At 29.6% G+C, this 19915-nt stretch overlaps 3 protein-coding genes and 1 long non-coding RNA gene across 6 annotated transcripts; 1 reads left to right on the top strand and 3 right to left on the bottom strand.

The window, feature by feature from the left end:
* Positions 1-399: 399 nt before the first annotated feature.
* On the bottom strand, positions 400-1341 carry LOC107613651 (signaling peptide TAXIMIN 1). Its single transcript, XM_016315745.3, has 2 exons — positions 975-1341; positions 400-743 (listed from the first exon to the last, which is right to left on the bottom strand). The coding sequence occupies exons 1-2, from the start codon at positions 1082-1084 to the stop codon at positions 620-622; spliced, it is 234 nt and encodes a 77-aa protein (XP_016171231.1). The 5' UTR covers positions 1085-1341; the 3' UTR covers positions 400-619.
* Positions 1342-1768: 427 nt separating this feature from the next.
* LOC107613650 (diiron containing four-helix bundle family ferritin protein, putative (Protein of unknown function DUF455)) lies at positions 1769-5067 on the bottom strand. Of its 3 annotated transcripts, none has more exons than XR_015896094.1 (7): positions 4489-4901; positions 4035-4276; positions 3835-3931; positions 2929-3112; positions 2752-2833; positions 2281-2388; positions 1769-2207 (listed from the first exon to the last, which is right to left on the bottom strand). XR_015896094.1 is itself a non-coding variant. In XM_016315744.3 (7 exons), exons 1-7 carry the CDS (start codon positions 4882-4884, stop codon positions 2136-2138), a joined length of 1146 nt encoding a protein of 381 aa, XP_016171230.1. In that variant the 5' UTR covers positions 4885-5067; the 3' UTR covers positions 1769-2135. The 3 variants fall into 3 exon arrangements, 2 of the variants coding, with proteins under 2 accessions (XP_016171230.1, XP_020964547.1); XM_016315744.3 differs by having other exon boundaries at positions 2281-2353; positions 4489-5067; XM_021108888.2 differs by lacking the exon at positions 1769-2207 and having other exon boundaries at positions 2283-2388.
* A 7997-nt stretch (positions 5068-13064) lies between these two features.
* LOC107612195 (uncharacterized) lies at positions 13065-14785 on the top strand. Its single transcript, XR_001613633.3, has 3 exons — positions 13065-13272; positions 13933-14051; positions 14169-14785. It is a non-coding gene; the product is annotated as an uncharacterized LOC107612195 (long non-coding RNA).
* A 3858-nt stretch (positions 14786-18643) lies between these two features.
* On the bottom strand, positions 18644-19594 carry LOC107610518 (uncharacterized). The gene has a single exon (XM_016312567.3). It carries the CDS (start codon positions 19592-19594, stop codon positions 18644-18646), a length of 951 nt encoding a protein of 316 aa, XP_016168053.1.
* Between the last annotated feature and the right edge of the window lie 321 nt (positions 19595-19915).

The raw sequence follows: 19915 nt of genomic DNA, 5'->3' as shown, positions 1-19915 counted from the left end.
ATTTAGTATTTACATTTAAATTATGGAAAGGTCAATGGTTCCAGCTTATCCTTTAGTTTATTTATCATTTGTTAAAAGAGAAAAGGTAAAAGACAAAGTGCCATGTACTAAAATAAAAGTGCCAAAACAACAACGAGACTCTTTTGTGTAATTCTTAGTCATGAGACAAAGTTCTGTGATGGCACCACTCGGCACAACATAGTTGAGTTGTTGACAATGGACTCTCATGATGTAGAAAAAATGGCAATCTTTCCAGTCATCTTTATCTTCTATAATTGTTGACACAATCAAATCCATTAGAGGTTCTTCAACTTTCACAACTTTGTTTTCAGTTCCAAATTACAAATCTAATTCAAATTCCTAATATAGTACAGTAAATAGGCAATAGTGATCAAGTTCTTCCAAAACAATAATCTCAATTCATTAATATAAATATGCAGAAAAAAAATCTACCAAGAACGAACTGGTCAATTTACAGGAACAAGATACCACGCAGATTAACAATAAATCAGTAGTAACATGGAGTTTCAAACTCTCATACCCAAAATACAGAAAAGAAGATAAAGGGGGAAAGTGAAACCAACACAGAATCAAAAAACAAATCTAAAACTTTGTTCACTTAACAGGGAATCTGAGAGGTGAACCACTCCATAACATGCAGTGGAGCCTTGATCAATTCCAAAGCAAGCTCCACTATAATCGTCACACACAAGCAGCACGGACATATGCATGTCAACAACAATCTGCACCACACACATGTACATATACAAATACATATCAGCTATTCAGCATCAATTGAAGTTTCGTTTTTGATAGCATAATCATGCAATTAGATCCAAACCCATTTCACATATAAAGAAATCACACAAACCCATGTCATCAATTTTCTATTTTAAGAAAAACAAAAATTGTATGATAATTGAAAATTGATCAAAGTGAAGAACTTTAGAGAGACAGAAAGAGGAATATCTTACCCAACGATCCAAATAACAAGACCAACGATTGAGATGAGGAGGCAGAGAAAGGCAAAGGGGAGACCCAATAGAAACCCCAAGGGCCTGCACTCGCCATCGCTGTTGCACATTTTTTTTATTTGTTCTCTACTATGATGTTCTTTTCTTTTCTCTGATGTCTGAGAAAATAAGTAGGTGTAGGTGTAGGTGTAGGTGTAGCTCAGTAGCTAGACAATTTATGTTTTGCTTGGGAAGAAAAGAGAGACACGTTTATTTCTGGCTTCAAGTAAAAGCAAATTGGAGTCAAATGATGTGGCTAGTACAGCAAATTTGCCAGGAAAGGAAAGTGATAAATTTTCCGGAAATCTGTTACCCTCGGGTACAATATTTCCCTGTCTCTGGAAACCTATTCGGATCCCTGAATTTTATAGCGTACATTTTATATTTATTTTTTGATAAATTGTTAACAATTCATTCATAATTGTTTTTTCTTTTTGTCGCGTATTTGACACGTTTCACTTGATAGCTACAAGAATTTTGTGCAGCTCATATTGGCTTTTAAGAGATTCTCTTTTGGTCCTTTTCTCAATAATTTGTGTGTACAAATCTTTTTGCAATTAGAATAGCCACCCAGGGCTTGTTCTATTACCTGCCAATTATACAAGCATATAAGTATAAACCCTTTTCATAAAGTCCAATATTAAATTGTGTTTTTTTAAGATTATGGGAGTTTATATAGTCTTTGCCTCCTCACGTCTAAAATTAACCAAAGCTGTAACAAAAGAATAAGGACCTTTGGATGCACACGGCACTCAGAAAACAAATAATACGGACTTAGTGTTATTCATTGACTTCATTCTCCACTAAGATGTTGCTCCAACAACCAAGACCTTTATAAAATTGTGTATTTACATCATAATCTAACTGGTGTAACGGAACATAAACAAAGTGAAATCATAATCCTGTTCCCCCATTTGCTTATGCTTTCTCAATTCTCATCGAACATGGATGGACACGTGGAATATCAGTCAAACAATGTTTGCTGATGAAAGAATTGCATCATGGAAGTTCATCAGTTAAAGTGCATAAATTATATGACACTGTTGGCGGCTTAGTAGCTAGTTCCAACACATCTTGGCGGCTGAAGAAAGAAATAGTTCATTTTATATTGTGCCAAGATTACTATTGAGGTGGCCTATTCAAACTTGAATTCTCACTTTCCATAGCAATGATGGAAGCCAGCCTCTCATAAACCTGTGACAATAAGTCCTGCTGCATCAACATTAAGCCAAGAGGATAGGAATAGCCAAAGATGGATGTTACTTACAGCTGACAGCTGCTTTTTCTTGCCATCTTCATCGTTTTTGTCCTGATCGCTTGTAGTTGTAGATGCATCATACCTAGACAGGAAAATTTAAGCTATATTCTATGCCCACTTAAGCCATGAACATTGAAAGCATAGAGTGTGTATTAGAGGTGTTATATTGTTTAAGGATAGGTCATAAATCGTAATTCACAATAGATATAGTATTTATAAGTACTAGGAAATTCACACCTCTTAAAGCTAGTTTTTAGAGTCTAATTAGACTAACATAACTCAAATAGTATGTTCGATTTTTCGATTGGATATTCTAAACCATGGTTTCAGCTTCGGCCCAAACCATGGGTTTCAGGATTCAAACAGAAAGCCAATCAGCTGACCCCCCCCCCCCCCCCCCCAAAAAAAAAAAAAAAAAAAAACAGAAAGCCAATCATCTTAATGGTCAAAAAACAACTACAAAAATCTGCAGGTTCTTACCAATCACGGGGAATGCCAGCTTCCGCACGAGCTTTATAGTTGAAGGGACCCTTTAGTTCCACATTGTATTCCTTTAGCAAGTCTGCATGGTTACACAAAAAGATGATGTTGAAGCTTCTGTGTCGTTAATATCTATCCAAGTAAGCACACACGGTGAAATTAGACAGGCTTCCCAACCTTTAAATGTGGAGTCTGGGGCACAGCCCAATTTTTCACAGACAGAAACAAACCAGTATACACCAACTGCTACATGTGCAACTTCCTCATCAGCAATTCTTGCTACAATTTTAGAAGTCCTGTTATCTCCAAAGCCAACCAGTTTTTGCACTAGGCGTGGCCCGGCATCAAGTCCTCTGGCCTCCTACGATTCAATAAACATACACTTATGATTTATAAAATCAGAATCATAATGCATAGCTTTTCTTCTATCCCTGTATTATGTGACACAGAGAAATCACTTCAAGGTAACTTATGAAACCTGAAGCCTTTCTAAGAAAGGCTAGTGAAAAGTTACTTATAAAATTCAATAAGCAAAATGCAAACCATTAGTGGAAAAGAATGATGGTCAATTCATGTCAATCATCATACTCATACTGCTTTCTCCTTCTTAAACTGATATTGCATTGATATCAGTCTTCTGAGTGCTATCAATACACGTATATCTTGATTTATCTTGCCTGTAATCTGTGGTTACTATCATAGTTTGAATAGCACAAATCCTCTAGACTAAGACAAATATTTATGAAGCTCATAACTTCATAAGTCATTTGTGCTTCTACAATTTGAATCAATATATGAGCCAAAAACAAATGTTTGTATTGGTGATGTTTAAGCAACTTGCACATGAAAGTAGTGGCCAGTAGAAAAAATGTAGTGTACCATGGAATTTAATTTTAAACCGGCTCGTGGCAGACTTCCCGTCACATATTTTACAATAGAGGCATGATACACATTAACAAAGAGGATAGATTTGTGAAAAAGGCTGCATTATGAAATTTATTAAGTAGTTTTTCATCAAATAGTACCAACGAAATGCTAGAAATATTTCACGTTAGAGGAAGATTGAGGTGGCAAAAAAGGTACCTGGACTAGTGGGATCACTGCCAAACGTGCAGCGACATTGTCAGATGATTTCTCACATTCTCTCCAAAGCAAATTGTGAGCTGGCATATCTCCATATCTAGTTTAAATGTAAAAAATGAGAACAGAAAATCAGCATAATCAATGAGAATAGAGTCATAGACAACAAAATGAAGTAACAACAAACAACTACAAGCCCTTACTTAAAACCCAGCTCGGCAAGCCTCTGTGAACACCATGCGAAATGACGACTCTCGTCATCAGCAACATGAGCAAAGTCAGCAAAGAACCCCTCCCCTAGAATATCACTATAGGGAGAAAACCGAACTACAGTATCCCAAGCCAAATCAATAGCATTGAGCTCCACATGGGCAAGATTATGAAGCATGTAAGCATTCAGAGGCAAGCCTGAATCCTTGGGAGCAGGAATTTCCTTAGGGGAAACCTTAAATCAAAGGAAGAAGAACTTCATAATGCACACATCATCACAAAGAAGCACAAATGCTTGTAGTAATTCGCTATACTGTTGAATAATCATGAAAGCAGCTAACACTTAACATGGTCTAATAATGAAAGTAAATTTGCACCGAGAAAGCTAACAGGGGAATTAAAACAAACAGGTAGCATGCAATATAGAGAGAAAGATGGGAAGCGAACCAATTTAGGATTTCGGGGTCTGGCGGGTTTAGGTGGTGGTTGGGAACGGCCAAGAGGGAGGTTGTGGAGGCGCCACGTGGAGTAAGCCAAGTGAGAGAGTTGAGACTTGGCCACAGGATCGGTGGTTGAGAGAACAACGGAACCAAGCTCAGCTAAGGTAGTCGCTTCCCGAAATGCGGGGTGGAAGAGAGGGTCGGGGTCGGGGTCGGGTATCGGGCCGCGTGGTCCCCAGGTACGGTCGTGATTGAGAGGGCTTTCCCTCCATGCTTGGAGACCAGTCCAAGGTGTAACCTTGCACGAAGAAAAGGAAGTGCGTTGGAAATGAGAGAGAGGGAAACAGTGACAACAGTGTGGGGCTGAGACCTGCATCCCTTGGAGGATTCTCAGACGCATCATTCATCACATTAACCAACTTCCTTTCCTCTCAAACTGTCATAACCAACTACTATCACTCCTATTGGACGGTTTCTTTTGGGCCATTAAATGATCTTCAATCAAAGCCCAATATGTGCTTTTCTTTTTCTTTTGTTTCAGGTCCGTACTTTTTTGGTTATTTTATTATATGGTGCCCTCACCACTAAAAAAAAAAAAGAAAGAACATTTACAAGTTAAATTAGTTCAATCTAGTTTATTTATAAAATGTAATTATGCTAATGAGCTTGGTTCTAATGGCATTTCTCCCCCTCCCCATTTCAAGGTCTAGAGTTCAAACCCTAGAGAATGCAATTAAGAAAAAATGTGATAAAATATGTGAGGAGTGTGTGGGTGTGTTGTGTATCTAGGATTGGGAGTTGTCCAATCTATTGGGGTACCTAGGATTGGAGGTTGTCCAATCTACGGACAAAAAGTCGACTTTTAATTTAATGTTTAAAACATGTCCAAGAACCAAATTCTTAAAAACAGAAATACTCAGTAGAATTTATTGTTATCCACACTATCTTTGACAGATTATTAATATTTAAACAGACTAGTAAGCTAATCACTAGATCAACCTAACTAAGTTGAATTTAATATTTTTTATTATTATTTTTAGTTATCAACCCAATTTTTTTAGTCTATTAATTCAACAATAAATTTTTAGACTACTCTTTTAAATATTAATGGCAAATAAATGACCTAAAATAATAAATATTATTGGTCTTCTAACATTCATCTTCTTAAAATTACTTTAATGATTAGTTATTAATTAGTGAATGTACATGTGATGCATGAAAAATATTGATTTTTTATTTATATCTAAAGTTTATTTAATAAAAAAATATTATTCGATATATTTAATATCATATTTTTTTATTTATGCAAACGCTAAATAAAAGTATAAAACAAAAAAATTCACAAAATAATGGGATTAATTAAAGAAAAAAATGTAATATGTAATAAATTAATGTCTTAATTTTTATGAGAAATATGAGTAAATATTTTTTTATAAATATCCAAAACTTTAATTTATATCTGCAACATTAATCATTGTATATTCATAAATTACATTTTTAATTCTGTATCAAATAAAATTTAAATATTATTTATATTAAAATTTTTATCCAACTAAAAAAAACACGATTAACAATAAAAAATACCAATTGATTAAATACAATATCTATATATTTGTATTATTATACATTATTTTTTATTAATATTAAACAAATCTTTCACTTTGTCAAAAAAGTTATGATTGAATCCCAATAATCTTTATAAATTATTATTGAACATATAGATTTGTACACTAATTGATTGTGTCGAATAAAAAATTAGATAAATTAATTGTCACTTTAAGAATGTATAATAAAATAAATAATTTTGATAATGCATGATTTGTGAATAATTTAATTAATATATAATCATTTTCTTTTAAATAATAATCTATTTATACGAATGATGATGATGATAATGATGATGATGATGGAGGAGAGTATTATAATTACGTAAAATATTGTCAATTATAATTGTAAATCTATTTAATAATAATAATAATGATAGGTTTTATCTGTTTTAAAATAATAATAAAAAATTAATTAATGATAAATTAATATTTAAAATGATTGATAATTAATATAATCCTATATTTATTATAGTCACTAATTGTAGCTATTAATTTAATATATTTTATACTTATGATTTTTTTATATATATAAATATATATTCGTAGACAACTAAATTTTAACTTGATGGGTATTTTCTTATAGAATAAAAATTTTTTTACTGTAACTATTAATATTTTACAGAATTATTTTTGTGTATTAATAATTTAAAATTATACACAAGTAAAATTAGTGTCAGATCCAGAAAATTTTAGAAGTGGGACAAAATATCTATACCAAAATAAATGTTATTGAGCATTGTTAATTATACTAAAAATATAATAGAGATATAAAAATTAAAAAGAGTTCATGAATACTTTTATTTTTAAAATACTATTTATTATATATTAAAAAATATTTTTTTTTATTTTAAAACTTAAACTTAAAACATCTTAATTAAATTTTAAATAACTTGTTATTCTAACTAATTTTACTTTTATTTACTTTTATACACTTTAATAATAAAAAGAGTGAATTAGTTAGCACGTTAGTGCTTATTGATACACTAGTATTTATAATTTGAAACTAGATTTATATATAAATACAAAAAAAAAACTAAATATGTATCTAAAAGTATGTTTATATAAAATAATAGAAATTTAATTTATAATTATTTTTATCTTTTTTATTAAATAATTAAAATTTTTATATATATTTTTTAATTTAATTTTGATAAACTGTCAAATTAAAAATTTTATGCATCTATTTAATTATGTATTGTAATTAAAAAAATAACTTTTTACATTCATCACATAAATAACTATCTAAAAGAATAAATGTAATTAAATGACTATTATGTAAAAAAATTATATATTTTAACATATCAAAATTAACTTCTATGCTTTTTAATAATTGTTCTACTACTCATTATAATTTTCAAATATTAATTATCACCCATTGGATTAAAAAATTTATTTGTTATAATATTTATGACATAAAATACTTTTAATCTAAAATAGTTGTTTCAAGCAACATTATTTAAGAGAAAAAATTAAAATGTATTATATAATTTTAAAATAAAAAATATTAATTAATAGATAAATTTTATTTTTTCTTATTTCAACTACTTTTTGAAGAAAAAAATATTGATAATTTTACTTATATTTAGAACACTGAATTTTAGTTTGGTAATTAACTAATTAATTAATTTTAAAAATTATATTAACATTATTCATTAATTTTTTATTGAGTTAATTAATTAATTTATTTTTTATTTTTATATTAAATAAAATTTAACAAAATAAATATTGTTACCTATTAAATTTAATAAAAATTATTTTTAACATAAATCTCAAAACAAAATTTTATAAATTTTTGTGGGGGTAAAAAGCATAATTATATTAAGAACAAATATATATATTTATATAAATTTTTTTTTTTAAATTTTAGTAGGAGCAAGTGCCCCCTTCCCATATATCTAGGTTAGGGATGGCAATACCATCCGAACCCGCGGGTACCCACTCCGCACCGAGGCGAGTTTTTAGCGGGACGGATTTTTAGGAGGGGCGGGATGGGGTCGAGTTTAGGTAATACCCGCCCCACTATATATATAATATATATGATTTTAATATATAATATGTATAATATATGTAAAATAATTAATAAATGATTAATAATATTGTATCATATTTAAATTTTTACTTTAATTTATGTTATGTATGTGATAATGGTTATATAAATTTTGAAATTTAATTTTATATATTGGATTTTAATAATTATAGGGGCAGGTAGGGGTGGGGCGGGTACCCACAGGGACGGGTTAGGGTTCAACGTTTTACTACCCGCAGATAGAAACGGGGCAGGTTCTATACGGGTTGTTGTACGGCGGGGCGGGGTCGGGTAGAGCAAAAACCCGTCCCTACCCGCCCCGTTACCACCCCTAATCTAGGTCTGTCCCTGAATAAAAGCATTATTTATTATTTGTTTACAATAACTTCACATAATTGATTAAAATATTTGTCATATTTTAAATTATTCTGTATAAATATTTTATTATGTCAATAAAAATTTTTAGTACCACTAATACTATTTTGTAGGATTTAATTTTTGTTAGACTAATAATTTAAAAGTACAATTTACTATTAGTAATATTTTTTAACTTAACTATTAGATTTTTTCTGAGTTATACTGGGAGCCAATAAAAATAAATTTATAAAAAAAATTATATTAACAAAATTAGAAAATAATATATCCAAAAATAATAGCCATAATATATAAATTGAGGTAACAATTTAAAATTCTCTAAAACTAATCTAATTAAATGTTAATATTAGAACTAAATTATTTAAATAATATATTTAGCTATTTTAGACCTTAGACACAAATAGATAAATAGATTTTAGTCAATCTCAAAACTACAACCAATTGAAATAATGTCATACCTACCTTAAACATTTAGAATTCGTACAAATTCAGACCATCCTTTCGTTAAATAAATTTCATCATCCACTATTTATATAATGCAGCAAGATATAGAATAAGCACGCCAAGAAACTAAATTGGCATTTATTCCCATCAATGGCATTACATTGACGTACCAGGAAGGTGGTAATTTCTGAAAAAAATCACAATGTAATATAAAAATATTTTCATTACAAAAAATTTTAAAAAAGAATATTTAAACACAATACTAATCTTTGAAATTGCATTTCCAAGGCCGACATAATTCTTTAAAAACTGAACCTAAATTGAAGAAATTTAATTTCATTATATGCTCCACTTCGAAGATTTTCTGCAGACATAGAAAGCATAAAGAGATAGAATTTGAACTTGGCCTATAAAGTTTTTTGAAAGCAATTGCTCGATAAAAAATCGAGCTCCTCCTAAGAAAACTAACTTTACCCATATTCCATTGGATTGGTCATAATATATGAGTAGTTCTAACCATTCTTTAGTAAAATAGAGTTCATTATCCCTTCGTTAAACTCTTACATCCATGTAATTAGAACATTGATAAGTGAATACAACCCGGGGTAGTATTTGATGGATGTGGTGCATTACAAATGATGCTGCAAAAGAAAACCGATGTAAGGTTAGATGAAAAAATTATAACTTGTACCTTAAAAAGATAATTTCAATGAAAAACGAAAAATACATTCTTATTCTATAAAGTAGTCAAGGAAGAATAAAAAGTTAAAAACTTAAATAAAATATTTTGTCTCTAAAACTTAGACTCATGAACCTTATATGTGGCACTATATATACCTTTAGTCACAGAAAATTAATTATTGAAATTGATATCAATATCAATTTATCTGTTATTAATACACACATACATAACAAAGCTATTAAATATAAATATCACGTAAATGTTAATTATGTATGATTGATAATTAGTATAATTAGAAGGGTTAAGTACGATTTTGGTCCCTAAGATATAGGTCGACAATTTTTTTCGTACCTAACCTTCTTTGGTATACAAAATCGTCCCTAAGGTTTAATTTAGTTTTAAAATCTTTCTTTTTACCAAAATGTTATAATTTATGAACAAATTATCTCTAACAAAAAAATATAAAAAAAAAAAGAGAAAGAGAATGGATGAGAGGGAGAAAGAATGGAGAAGAAGAAGAAGAAGAAGAAGGGAAAATGGAGGCAGCTCCCACTCTGCGCGTGATCTTCTTCCCCAATTTCTTTCTCCTGAACTCATTGTCTTCGTCATCTTTCTTCTTGGTGAACTCAACGATGGCGTCAAAAGCTCGGCAATGGCGCAACGGCCCCTTCTCCTTCTCCGATATGTTCTCCCTTTTTCGCTCGCGCTCTCTCGTCTCCTTCACAGTGCTTGACGGTGACTGCTCCACGTCGCTGTTAGTCCTTAGGGTTCCAATTCTGTTTCTATTTCTGATTTTGTTAATCATATTACTAATAACATTGTTTTCGATTCTGATTTTGTTGATCTGTTGTTTCTAATTCTAATTCTGATTATGATTTTTTTAATCCATTGTTAATCACATTATTTCTAATTCTGATTTTGTTAATCTGTTGTTCTTCTATTTCTATTTTTTTCTTCTGTTTTTAATTTTATGCTTCTGATTCTGCTTATGTTTCTGTTTTTATTTATGTTTTTAATTATATTTCTGCTTCTGTTTTTAATTTTGTTTTTGTTTCTGATTCTGCTTCTATTTCTGTTTCTATTTTTTTATATTTATTGTATTATTTCTACTTCATTATTGTTGTTGTTGAAGAAGAAGAAAAAGAAGAAGAGATGCTGCTGTGATGGAGAAGAAGAATAGAAACTGAGTATTTTAGTGAAGAAAGAGAGAAGTATTTTGGTCCGAAGGACAATTTGAAAACTAAGTTAAATCTTGGGACAATTTTGTATGTAAAAAAATGGTTGAGGACGAACAAAATTTTCGACTTATACGTTAGGGAACAAAATTATACTTAACCTTAGAATGATTGATAATTAAAATGATTGATAATTAGTATAATTATTCATTAAATATTATTTTCATATAATTATAAAAAATGTATTTTCAAAAAATAAACTGAAAAGAGAGGTACTGTTAACATAAATATCATATAAATGATAATTATGTATGATTGATAATTATATTTTAATTAATTATTGACAATTAGAATAATTATTTATTAAATATTAATTTTTATATAATTATAAAGAAGATATTTTTCTAAAATAAGTTGAGAAGAAAGAAGTGTCTTTAACATAAATATCATATAAATACTAATTATGTATGATTAACAATTAGTATAAACATAAATAACTATTTCTGTTAAAAGATTTCAATACTAATAAAATTAACCATGAATAATTTAAATAAATGTTATGGCCATAAATAATTATATCTGTTTGGTAATTTAATCAAACATTCGTCTCTCAGTAATTCTATTAATTTTTAATCCTATGTGGCTATTACTCTTATACGTGGTAATAATTATTTTTATTTTAAAAACTAAAATATTAATAAGTAAATTACCCATCAAATAGTCAATGAGTTATAATTCAAATGAAATAATCTTCCCATATTCATATTCATCTAAGAGATTGCAAATTCAAATCTCTCTATTTTTAATCCCAAAAAAAAAAAAAAATACCCATCAAATAACGTTTAGTTATCCCTACCCTTCTTTCTTTCAAACATTAGAAGAGTAATCACCAAAAAAAAGAGTAAATAGCCAAAATCGTCCTGAAAGATACCCCGATCTCTATTTTGGTCCTCGAAAGATAAAGATAAACAAAATCGTCCCCAAAAGAGACACGATTGGTCACGTTAGTCCTTCCATCAGTTGGATGATGACGTGTCACGTTAAGTGCCACGTGGCATATGATGACGTGGAGGGCTAATGCCACGTGTCAGGTCAGTGACACGTGGCATGCCACATGGCACTTGATATGTAAAAAAGTCATTTATAATTAAAATAGTCCTTAAAAGTTCAGACGTAAGTCATTTTCATTCCTAAAATTTAAAAAATTAATCAAATTAGTCCTTATATATATTTTTTATTTTTCTTGATAATATTAAATTTAAAATATTTTTTGATACTACTAATTTTAATATAAATGTAATTGACAATAAAAAATTAGTAATTGTATCTTTTCTTCTTAAAAATTTGTTCAATAAAATTATCTCTCTCCTTTAATTGTTGTCAAAATCTCTCTTATTCTTTTCTATTCTAAAACTTTTTTCTTACATTATTACATTTTGCTGGAATATATATATATATATATATATATATATACACACTCAAAATTGAAATGTATGTATTTGTTAACCTAAACAAAGTTATATGCTCAAAATAAAAATTTATATATGTTAACCTAAACAAAGTTAATAAAAATTTATACATCTTTTTTTTTTCATTACGGTATTACTTTCATTTAGGTTAACATACATAAATTTTGATTTTGAGCATATAACTTTGTTTAGATTAACAAATACCTACATTTCAATTTTGAGTGTATATATATATATTCCAACAAAATGTAATAATGTAAGAAAAATGTTTTTGAATAGAAAAGAATAAGAGAGATTTTGACAAGAATTAAAGGACAGAGATATTTTTATTGAAAAAACTTTTAAGAAGAAAAGATACAATTACTAATTTTTTATTGTCAATTAAATTTCTATTAAAATTAGTAGTATCAAAAAATATTTTAAATTTAATATTATCAAGAAAAAATAAAAAAAATTATATAAGGACTAATTTGATTAATTTTTAAAATTTTAGGGATGAAAATGACTTACGTCTGAACTTTCAAGGACTATTTTGATTATAAATAACTTTTTTACATGTCAAGTGCCACGTGGCATGCCACGTGTCACTGATCTGACACGTCAACCAATCATCTTGTGACACATGGCATTAACCCTCCACATTATGATATGCCACGTGGCACTTAACGTGACACATCATCATCCAACTGACGGAAGGACTAACGTGACCAATCAATCGTGTATCTTTTGGGGACGATTTTGATTATCTTTATCTTTCGAGGACCAAAATGGAACGATTTTGGCTATTTACTCCAAAAAAAAAAGTTAGAAGAGTGAGAGTCAATGTGAGTTTCGCGCGAAGAAAAAAGTGACGAAGACAGTGGCGATTCGCAATCGCTGATCAGTGTCATAAAATTGTTCATTGTGTGGGCGTTTGGACGTCGCTTGCGGTCGCAAGTTCTTCTTGATCTGTGGTAGCATCTTCGCGGAGGAGGAAGACCAAGCTTTAGACGTTAGTGATTCGATTCTGAAAGGTAAGCACTTTCACAATACTTGGATGTTTGAATATTATGGTATGATTCATGCATTCCAATGTAGTGGTGCAGTGTTGCTTTGGGATTATAGAGTTAGGGTTTGTGTTGTCACTGTTTGCAATTCTTTTGATGGTTCTTAAACCATTTTTTTTTTTGTGTTGTGACTGTCTTCTGATTTTTTCTTTTGATAATTTTCTTTGAGACTCTGTTTTATATTTTCTTATTCCTTTTTTTTTTTGCTGTTTGTGTTGAATGTGGATTAAGCCATATCCAAAAATAAAAACTGCATTCTTGAATTGGTGAATAGGGATTTGAAGGGAACCAAGAAAAATGGTGGGAATGTAGTAGAAAAAAAAGTTCACGATTTGGCCTTTAGCTCGTTGATTAGAAATTCTGAGTTAATTCTAAGTTCTAGGTAGTTAGTACAAAGTAGTGTTCATGAACAAAAAAAGTTATAAACATTGTTTATTGGCTTTGGTTCATTGGTTAGAAAATCTGAAAAATTATTCAACTTTTGGATTACATTATTTTATTTTATAAGATGATGATGTACATGGAGAAAATTTATGGCTCTTACTATTTCTATTTGTGAATTTAATATAAAAATTTTTTATTTATTTCTTCTGTTTTGAATAACTATGTAGTTCAATTTGTGTGTAGATGGCAACTACACATGTTATACTGTAGAAACAACAGCACTAGCTGCCGCACCAGGACAGAATGCACCTGCAGCAGAGCCAGAACAGATCCCAGCACCGGCACAACAGCCCACAGAGAAGGTATTGCATTTTCAACACACCCCAATGCAAAGTTACACAATTTAGCATCTTGGTTGGATTACTGTGATTTAAATTACACAATTCTTATTGCCTAAATTTTAGATTCTTTGTGAACAGGTGGCACCAATTATTCCACCTCCAATAATGCAACCTCCAGGACAATTAGCAGCAATAAGGCCAGCTCCAATTAGACCTCCAACACACATTAGGCCACCTAACAGCAAGAAGCCCCCGAAAGTAACCCAAAGAGGCCGCCACCAACTCTCCTAAACGACATCAGGCTTCCTTCAATGAGCAACCCATCAATAAGGCCTAGTGTGAGCTAAGAAACCATGATAGGTGCTAGTGTTGAAACTGCTACAAGGTTCGTACAATTTATGTCAACCCCAGGATTAAGGATACCAACAAATGGAACATCAAGTGGCAGTAACAATTCCACCCCTAATTAGGACCCTGCTCATATTGGAATTAGATTTGTCTCCTATTTTGAACATAGATTAGAACAACAAGATTTAGATTTTTTTTTTTGTGGTTTTCATAATTACTATGGATGTATAGACCATATATTGTTACACCATTTTGGTACTTATTTTGATCTTTTGGTATTAGGGTCTTGATGTGTGAACCACTGTCATGATGCTGATATTCATACTTATGTGGTTATAGTCAACTTAGTTGTAACTGTCAAATTGATGTATGCCCATTGGCTTGTTGGTATTAATATTAGCTTAATGTTAAAACTTTATTTGAGAGTATTCTAGTTGTGTTTTGTCTATTATATACAACGAGTGTCATATTCTTATCAATCTTTAAGTTTATTCATTGACATAAAAGTGAGAAGCTTGAACCAAAACTTCCTTATATATTTTGAGAGTTTTTAACCAAAAAATAAACCTTCTCATGGCAGTAAAATTAACACTTCATACTCAATAAAACAAGAATTAAGATAACAACAACTTCGTTTCATTACATCCAACACAAATACAAATACAATTATAAGAGATCAAACCTTCGGTTTTAAGTTAATGAATCCTAAACATTAGACCAACATTGTTACTCAATTTTACTCAAATTTGCATACTTCAACTCTTTAAGAATGGGTACATAGTGCAAATGAAACACAACAACAGACAAACAACAATACACATAACCCACACTCTCATACTTTTAATTTCTCCTTTAAGCTTCTCCATCTTTATAAACAATTTTAATTTGGCTGCATGGTCATCTTCTATTCTAGTTACATTTTGCACTGCATCATGAGTAGAAAACGTGCAATCATTGTTCAATCCAATTAAAGCTCTAGCTAAATCTTTCCATCCACCATCAATCTCATCTACCCAAGCAAAATATTTGCAATCTTGATTCTACAATAAACAAACCAAATAATATGCATCATTATTGGGCAACTTTTAAAATAAAAATTACAGTTTCTAACAAATATTTAGTAAATAATTTTTTTACTTACTGCCCATAATGAACAACGAATGAAGCTTCTTTCAGGATTTGTCAATGTGTTAGATTCTATCAACACTACATTCAACCCACAAAAGCACCTCCCATCGACCTTCTTCTCCTTCTTTCTCTTCCAAAGTGAGTTTTCGGCGACACTAAAACTCGCATTCGATGCTTGTGAATTCAACATTGGACGCTTGACATTTTTTCTTCGAAGCTATTTATGGTCTCTCTCCAAATTTGTCTAGTTTTACCTTTATAAATTGGGGCTTAGGATTTTGATGAGAAGATGAAAAGAAGAATGGCAGTCTTTGAAGAGAAAGAAATGTTTGGATGACATTACTAACCAACAGCCATGTACGATTAAAAATTAACGAAGCTACTTAGACTATCGTTTGGTTAAAACTATCAAACAGATATAATCATTCATGGGTACAACGCTTATTTAAATTATCCATGGTTAGTTTTGTAAGTGCCTGAAGTTTTTCATGGTCGGAAATGATTATTTACTCTTAGTAGAATTATTTATTAAATGTTAATTTTTATATAATTATGAAAGAGATACTTTCCTAAAATAATTTAAGAAGAAAAAAGTGCTATTAATATAAATATCATATAAATGCTAATTATGTATGATTAAGAATAAAAATGATTGACAATTAGTATATTTATTCATTAAAAGTTAATTTTCATATAATGACAAAGAAGATACTTTTCTAAAATAAGTTGAGGAAAGAGAATTATGCATACTGCTACCAGAATGCGCCACGTCAGCATTATTAGGTCATAATACTACCCGTTATAGAATAATATAATAATGATAATGATTGTCAGATTTTTTAACTCAACTATTTTATTTTTTCTTAAAAACTAATTTAATTAAATACTAATATTAGAACTAAATTATTTAAATAATATTTAAGCTATTCTAGACCTTAGACATATATGGATTAAAGTCATTCTTATAACGACAACTAACCAAAACGTCATAAGCTCGAACATTTAGAATTCGTGCAAAATCAAATCATCCTATTGTTAAATAACTTCATCATCCGCTATCTATGCGATGCGGAAAGGTATAGAATTATCATACCGAGAAACTAAATTGACCTTTATCCCCTCAATGGCATTACGTTGATGCACCAGAAGGTCGGTAGTTTCTGGAAAAAAATCATAATATGTTATAAAATTATTTTTATTATGAAAAGCTTAAAAGAAGAAAATTTAAATACAGTATCAATATTTGAAATTGTATCTCCAAACTTGACATGAATTTACCAAAACTGAACCTAAATTGAGAAAATTCGATATCATTATATGCTCCACTTCGAAGAATTTCAAGTAGACGTAGAAAGCATGGAGGGATGAAACTTGAACTGGGCCTATAAAGCTCATTGGAAGAAATTGCTCAATCAAAAATCGAGCTCCTCCCAAGAAAACTAACTTTACCCACATTTGATTAGGTTAGTCATAATATATGAGTAGATCCAACCATTCTTCAGTAACATAGAGTTCACTGTTCTTTCGTTGAATGCTTACGTCCATATAATTAGAACTCGAATAAGTGAATACAACTCGAGATGGTATTTATTAATAGATGTGATGCATTGTAAATGATTGCGACAAAAGATAATCATACTAAAATATTAGACGAAAAGAATAAGTTTGAGTGAGAACAATTATCAAATTATTAAAATAATAATATAATAGAATGAATACATAAAAAATACCATAAAAAAACTATGACTTGTACCTTAAAAAGATAAATTTTGATGAAAAACGAAGAATACATTCTTATTCTATGAAGTAGTCAAGGAAGAATAACAAAGTAAAAAAAATACTTTAACTCTCAGATCTAGACCCATGAAAATTTTTTTTATATATAACCTTTAGTAGTACAAAAATAATTATAGAAATTAATTATTGATATTAATATCAATTTATCACTACCAACGTACGTGAGTATTATATTTATAGCAATTAGAAGTACAAATTTATGTTTTATTTTTTATTTTTTATTATTGATATCTTAATCCTTTTTAAAATATGTTTTATTTTTTTAAAATATAATGTGTGTACCGTTTAGACCTTTATTATTATTATTATTATTATTATTATTATTATTATTATTATTATTATTATTATTATTATTATTATTATTATTATTATTATTAATTTGTCACCATTTTAACGTGTGTATCAACTTGCCACTAATTATGATTGATTAAAAATTATTGTATAATAATTAAGAATTAGAATTATATCAGTTAATATAATTAGAATGATTAAAAATATTACTGATTGATATATAATTAGTAAAATCATGCATTAAATATTAATTTTAATATAAAGATAAAAAAAATACTTTTTAAATAAATTGAGAAGAGAGAGGTATGCATACTAGCACCAGAATACGTCAAATAAGCATTTTTTTAGCACCAAAATATTACCCGTTGTAGAATAATACAAGTATAATAACCCGTGCCATGCACGTGATAAGATTGAAATTATAATTTTAAGTTATTGTGTTAAAATTAATTTTAATGATAATTTTTTAATTAATAAAAAAATAACATGTTATGTAATTTTTTTTCTTAATATAGTGTTAATTGTATTAACTGTAAAATAGTTATTAACCGATATTAGTAATCTACTTTCTTCAATAAATCAGACATATATACTCAATATGACCATAAATAATATAGTATTACTTAAATCCACCAACAAAATTTTATATGTTGGTTTATTGTGAAGTAAAAACATATCAATATCAGCTCAAAATGAACAACAAATTAATAGAGAATACTAATGCAGAAAGTTTTGCAATAAACAATAAATAATTTAAACCTACTAAATAATAACTCAATACTATTCTTTGATGTCTGCAAAATATATACCTAAAATCACACTATATCAATGTTAGTATATAAAATTATATGATTAACGTAATTATAAAATTGTTTATCAGGAGAATAAAATACAAATTTTTATGATAATTTTAATATTTTCAAGCTATTAATATACAATAAGAGTGCATTATCTATTAGCACCTAGAATTTGTCAAGTTTTTTAATAGATAGTAATAAATTTTAATAAATAAATAAATTTAAGTAAGAGATTTCGTTATTACCTTTTCATTATAGGCTCTCAAAAACTTCTCTATATACCACATTCATCGTGCAGTTATCTTCCAACTGCTCATGATCTTCCAACAGCACTCGCAGACCATCTTTACTCGTTACCCTTGATAACACAACATACAATTTACCATGGGTGAAAACTGGCCTTGGAAGGTATATTCCAACTTTTGATAGAGTTTGTCCCTGAGACTTATTTATTGTCATTGCAAATGACATAATAATTGAGAATTGTCTTCTTTGAAACCTGACCGGTAATATTTCATTATTTAGAATTAGATTCAGTCTTGGGATAAGAACAATACTTCCATCTTTGTTACCGGTTAAAGTCTCACATTCTATCACTTGATTTCCCATTCTTCTAACTTGCATTCTCGTTCCATTGCACAAACCATTAGTTTGGTCTATATTCCGCAACAACATAACAAGAGTGCCAACCTTCACAACCAACTTGTGTGGCGGTAGACCTGAACAATTTATTTCATTTAGAATCTCCGGTGAGAAAGCATCTAATTCAAATTCCATATTTCCCTCCTTAGCACACACAGAGTCAGAACTTAAGTAGACTCTTTCTTGTCCAGGTAACCCTGCAGTCATCTTGTTGTTGACATCAGTGACACAATCCAGAGTTGGTGCAAGAATTGCTCTATCCTTGAAATAATTTTCAACGGATAAATTGGATAACATATCTGGATACACAAAATCAATGAAATCATCCAAAGCTGTCTCAGAGTTCTTAACCAAAATGTCAGATGGTATATGAACGATCGATTCACCATCTGTTGTATCATTAGCCAAACCATCACCAATTTTCAGTAGCCATTCAGCAAAATTTCTGAGTTCTTGTACGTTGTTGTTTTCACCCAATGACAATCTCATATTTTTTGTAAGTTTCAAAACCTTACAGTTATGCCACAAATTATAACTCATTCTTCGGAATCTTGCCCCCATTTTAGGTCAAGGTCGCAGATCAACAAATTTTTCTTTAATAAAATGAAGGCAAGATATAAAGTAACATGTCCATAATACCAATGCTATGTTTTAAAAGCCTCCAAACTTTACCCAGTGTAATTATCATATAAGTAATTTGTAACTAAACAAAATCAAAAGGAAGAGATTTAACTTATCACATGGATAAGATAGTTGGGCACATAGTCAATTAAAAAAAATACTTGCATTATCATCCTAGAAATAATTATGAAAACTGCTTGATGAGCTATTCTTTGGCAACCTTCCTCGTCTTTGTTGCTGAAAAATTGTAATCTTCTCCAG

Source organism: Arachis ipaensis, chromosome B8 (assembly GCF_059453495.1).
Source record: "Arachis ipaensis isolate K30076 ecotype BB chromosome B8, ASM5945349v1, whole genome shotgun sequence".
In the NCBI taxonomy this organism is placed as follows: Eukaryota; Viridiplantae; Streptophyta; class Magnoliopsida; order Fabales; family Fabaceae; genus Arachis; species Arachis ipaensis.
This window is presented reverse-complemented; position numbering and strand designations above follow the sequence as displayed.

Bases quoted from the DNA above. Each gene is read 5' to 3' on its own strand.
- LOC107613651 (XM_016315745.3), bottom strand. From the start codon at position 1,084: ATGTGCAACAGCGATGGCGAGTGCAGGCCCTTGGGGTTTCTATTGGGT. The intron at 744-974 runs GTAAGATATTCC...TGTGTGGTGCAG, and splicing joins CTTGTTATTTGGATCGTTGG to ATTGTTGTTGACATGCATAT.
- LOC107613650 (XM_016315744.3), bottom strand. From the start codon at position 4,884: ATGATGCGTCTGAGAATCCTCCAAGGGATGCAGGTCTCAGCCCCACAC. The intron at 3,113-3,834 runs GTACCTTTTTTG...ATTGAATCGTAG, and splicing joins CAGTGATCCCACTAGTCCAG to GAGGCCAGAGGACTTGATGC. The intron at 2,208-2,280 runs GTAAGTAACATC...TTATTGTCACAG, and splicing joins AGAAAAAGCAGCTGTCAGCT to GTTTATGAGAGGCTGGCTTC.
- LOC107610518 (XM_016312567.3), bottom strand. From the start codon at position 19,594: ATGGGGGCAAGATTCCGAAGAATGAGTTATAATTTGTGGCATAACTGT.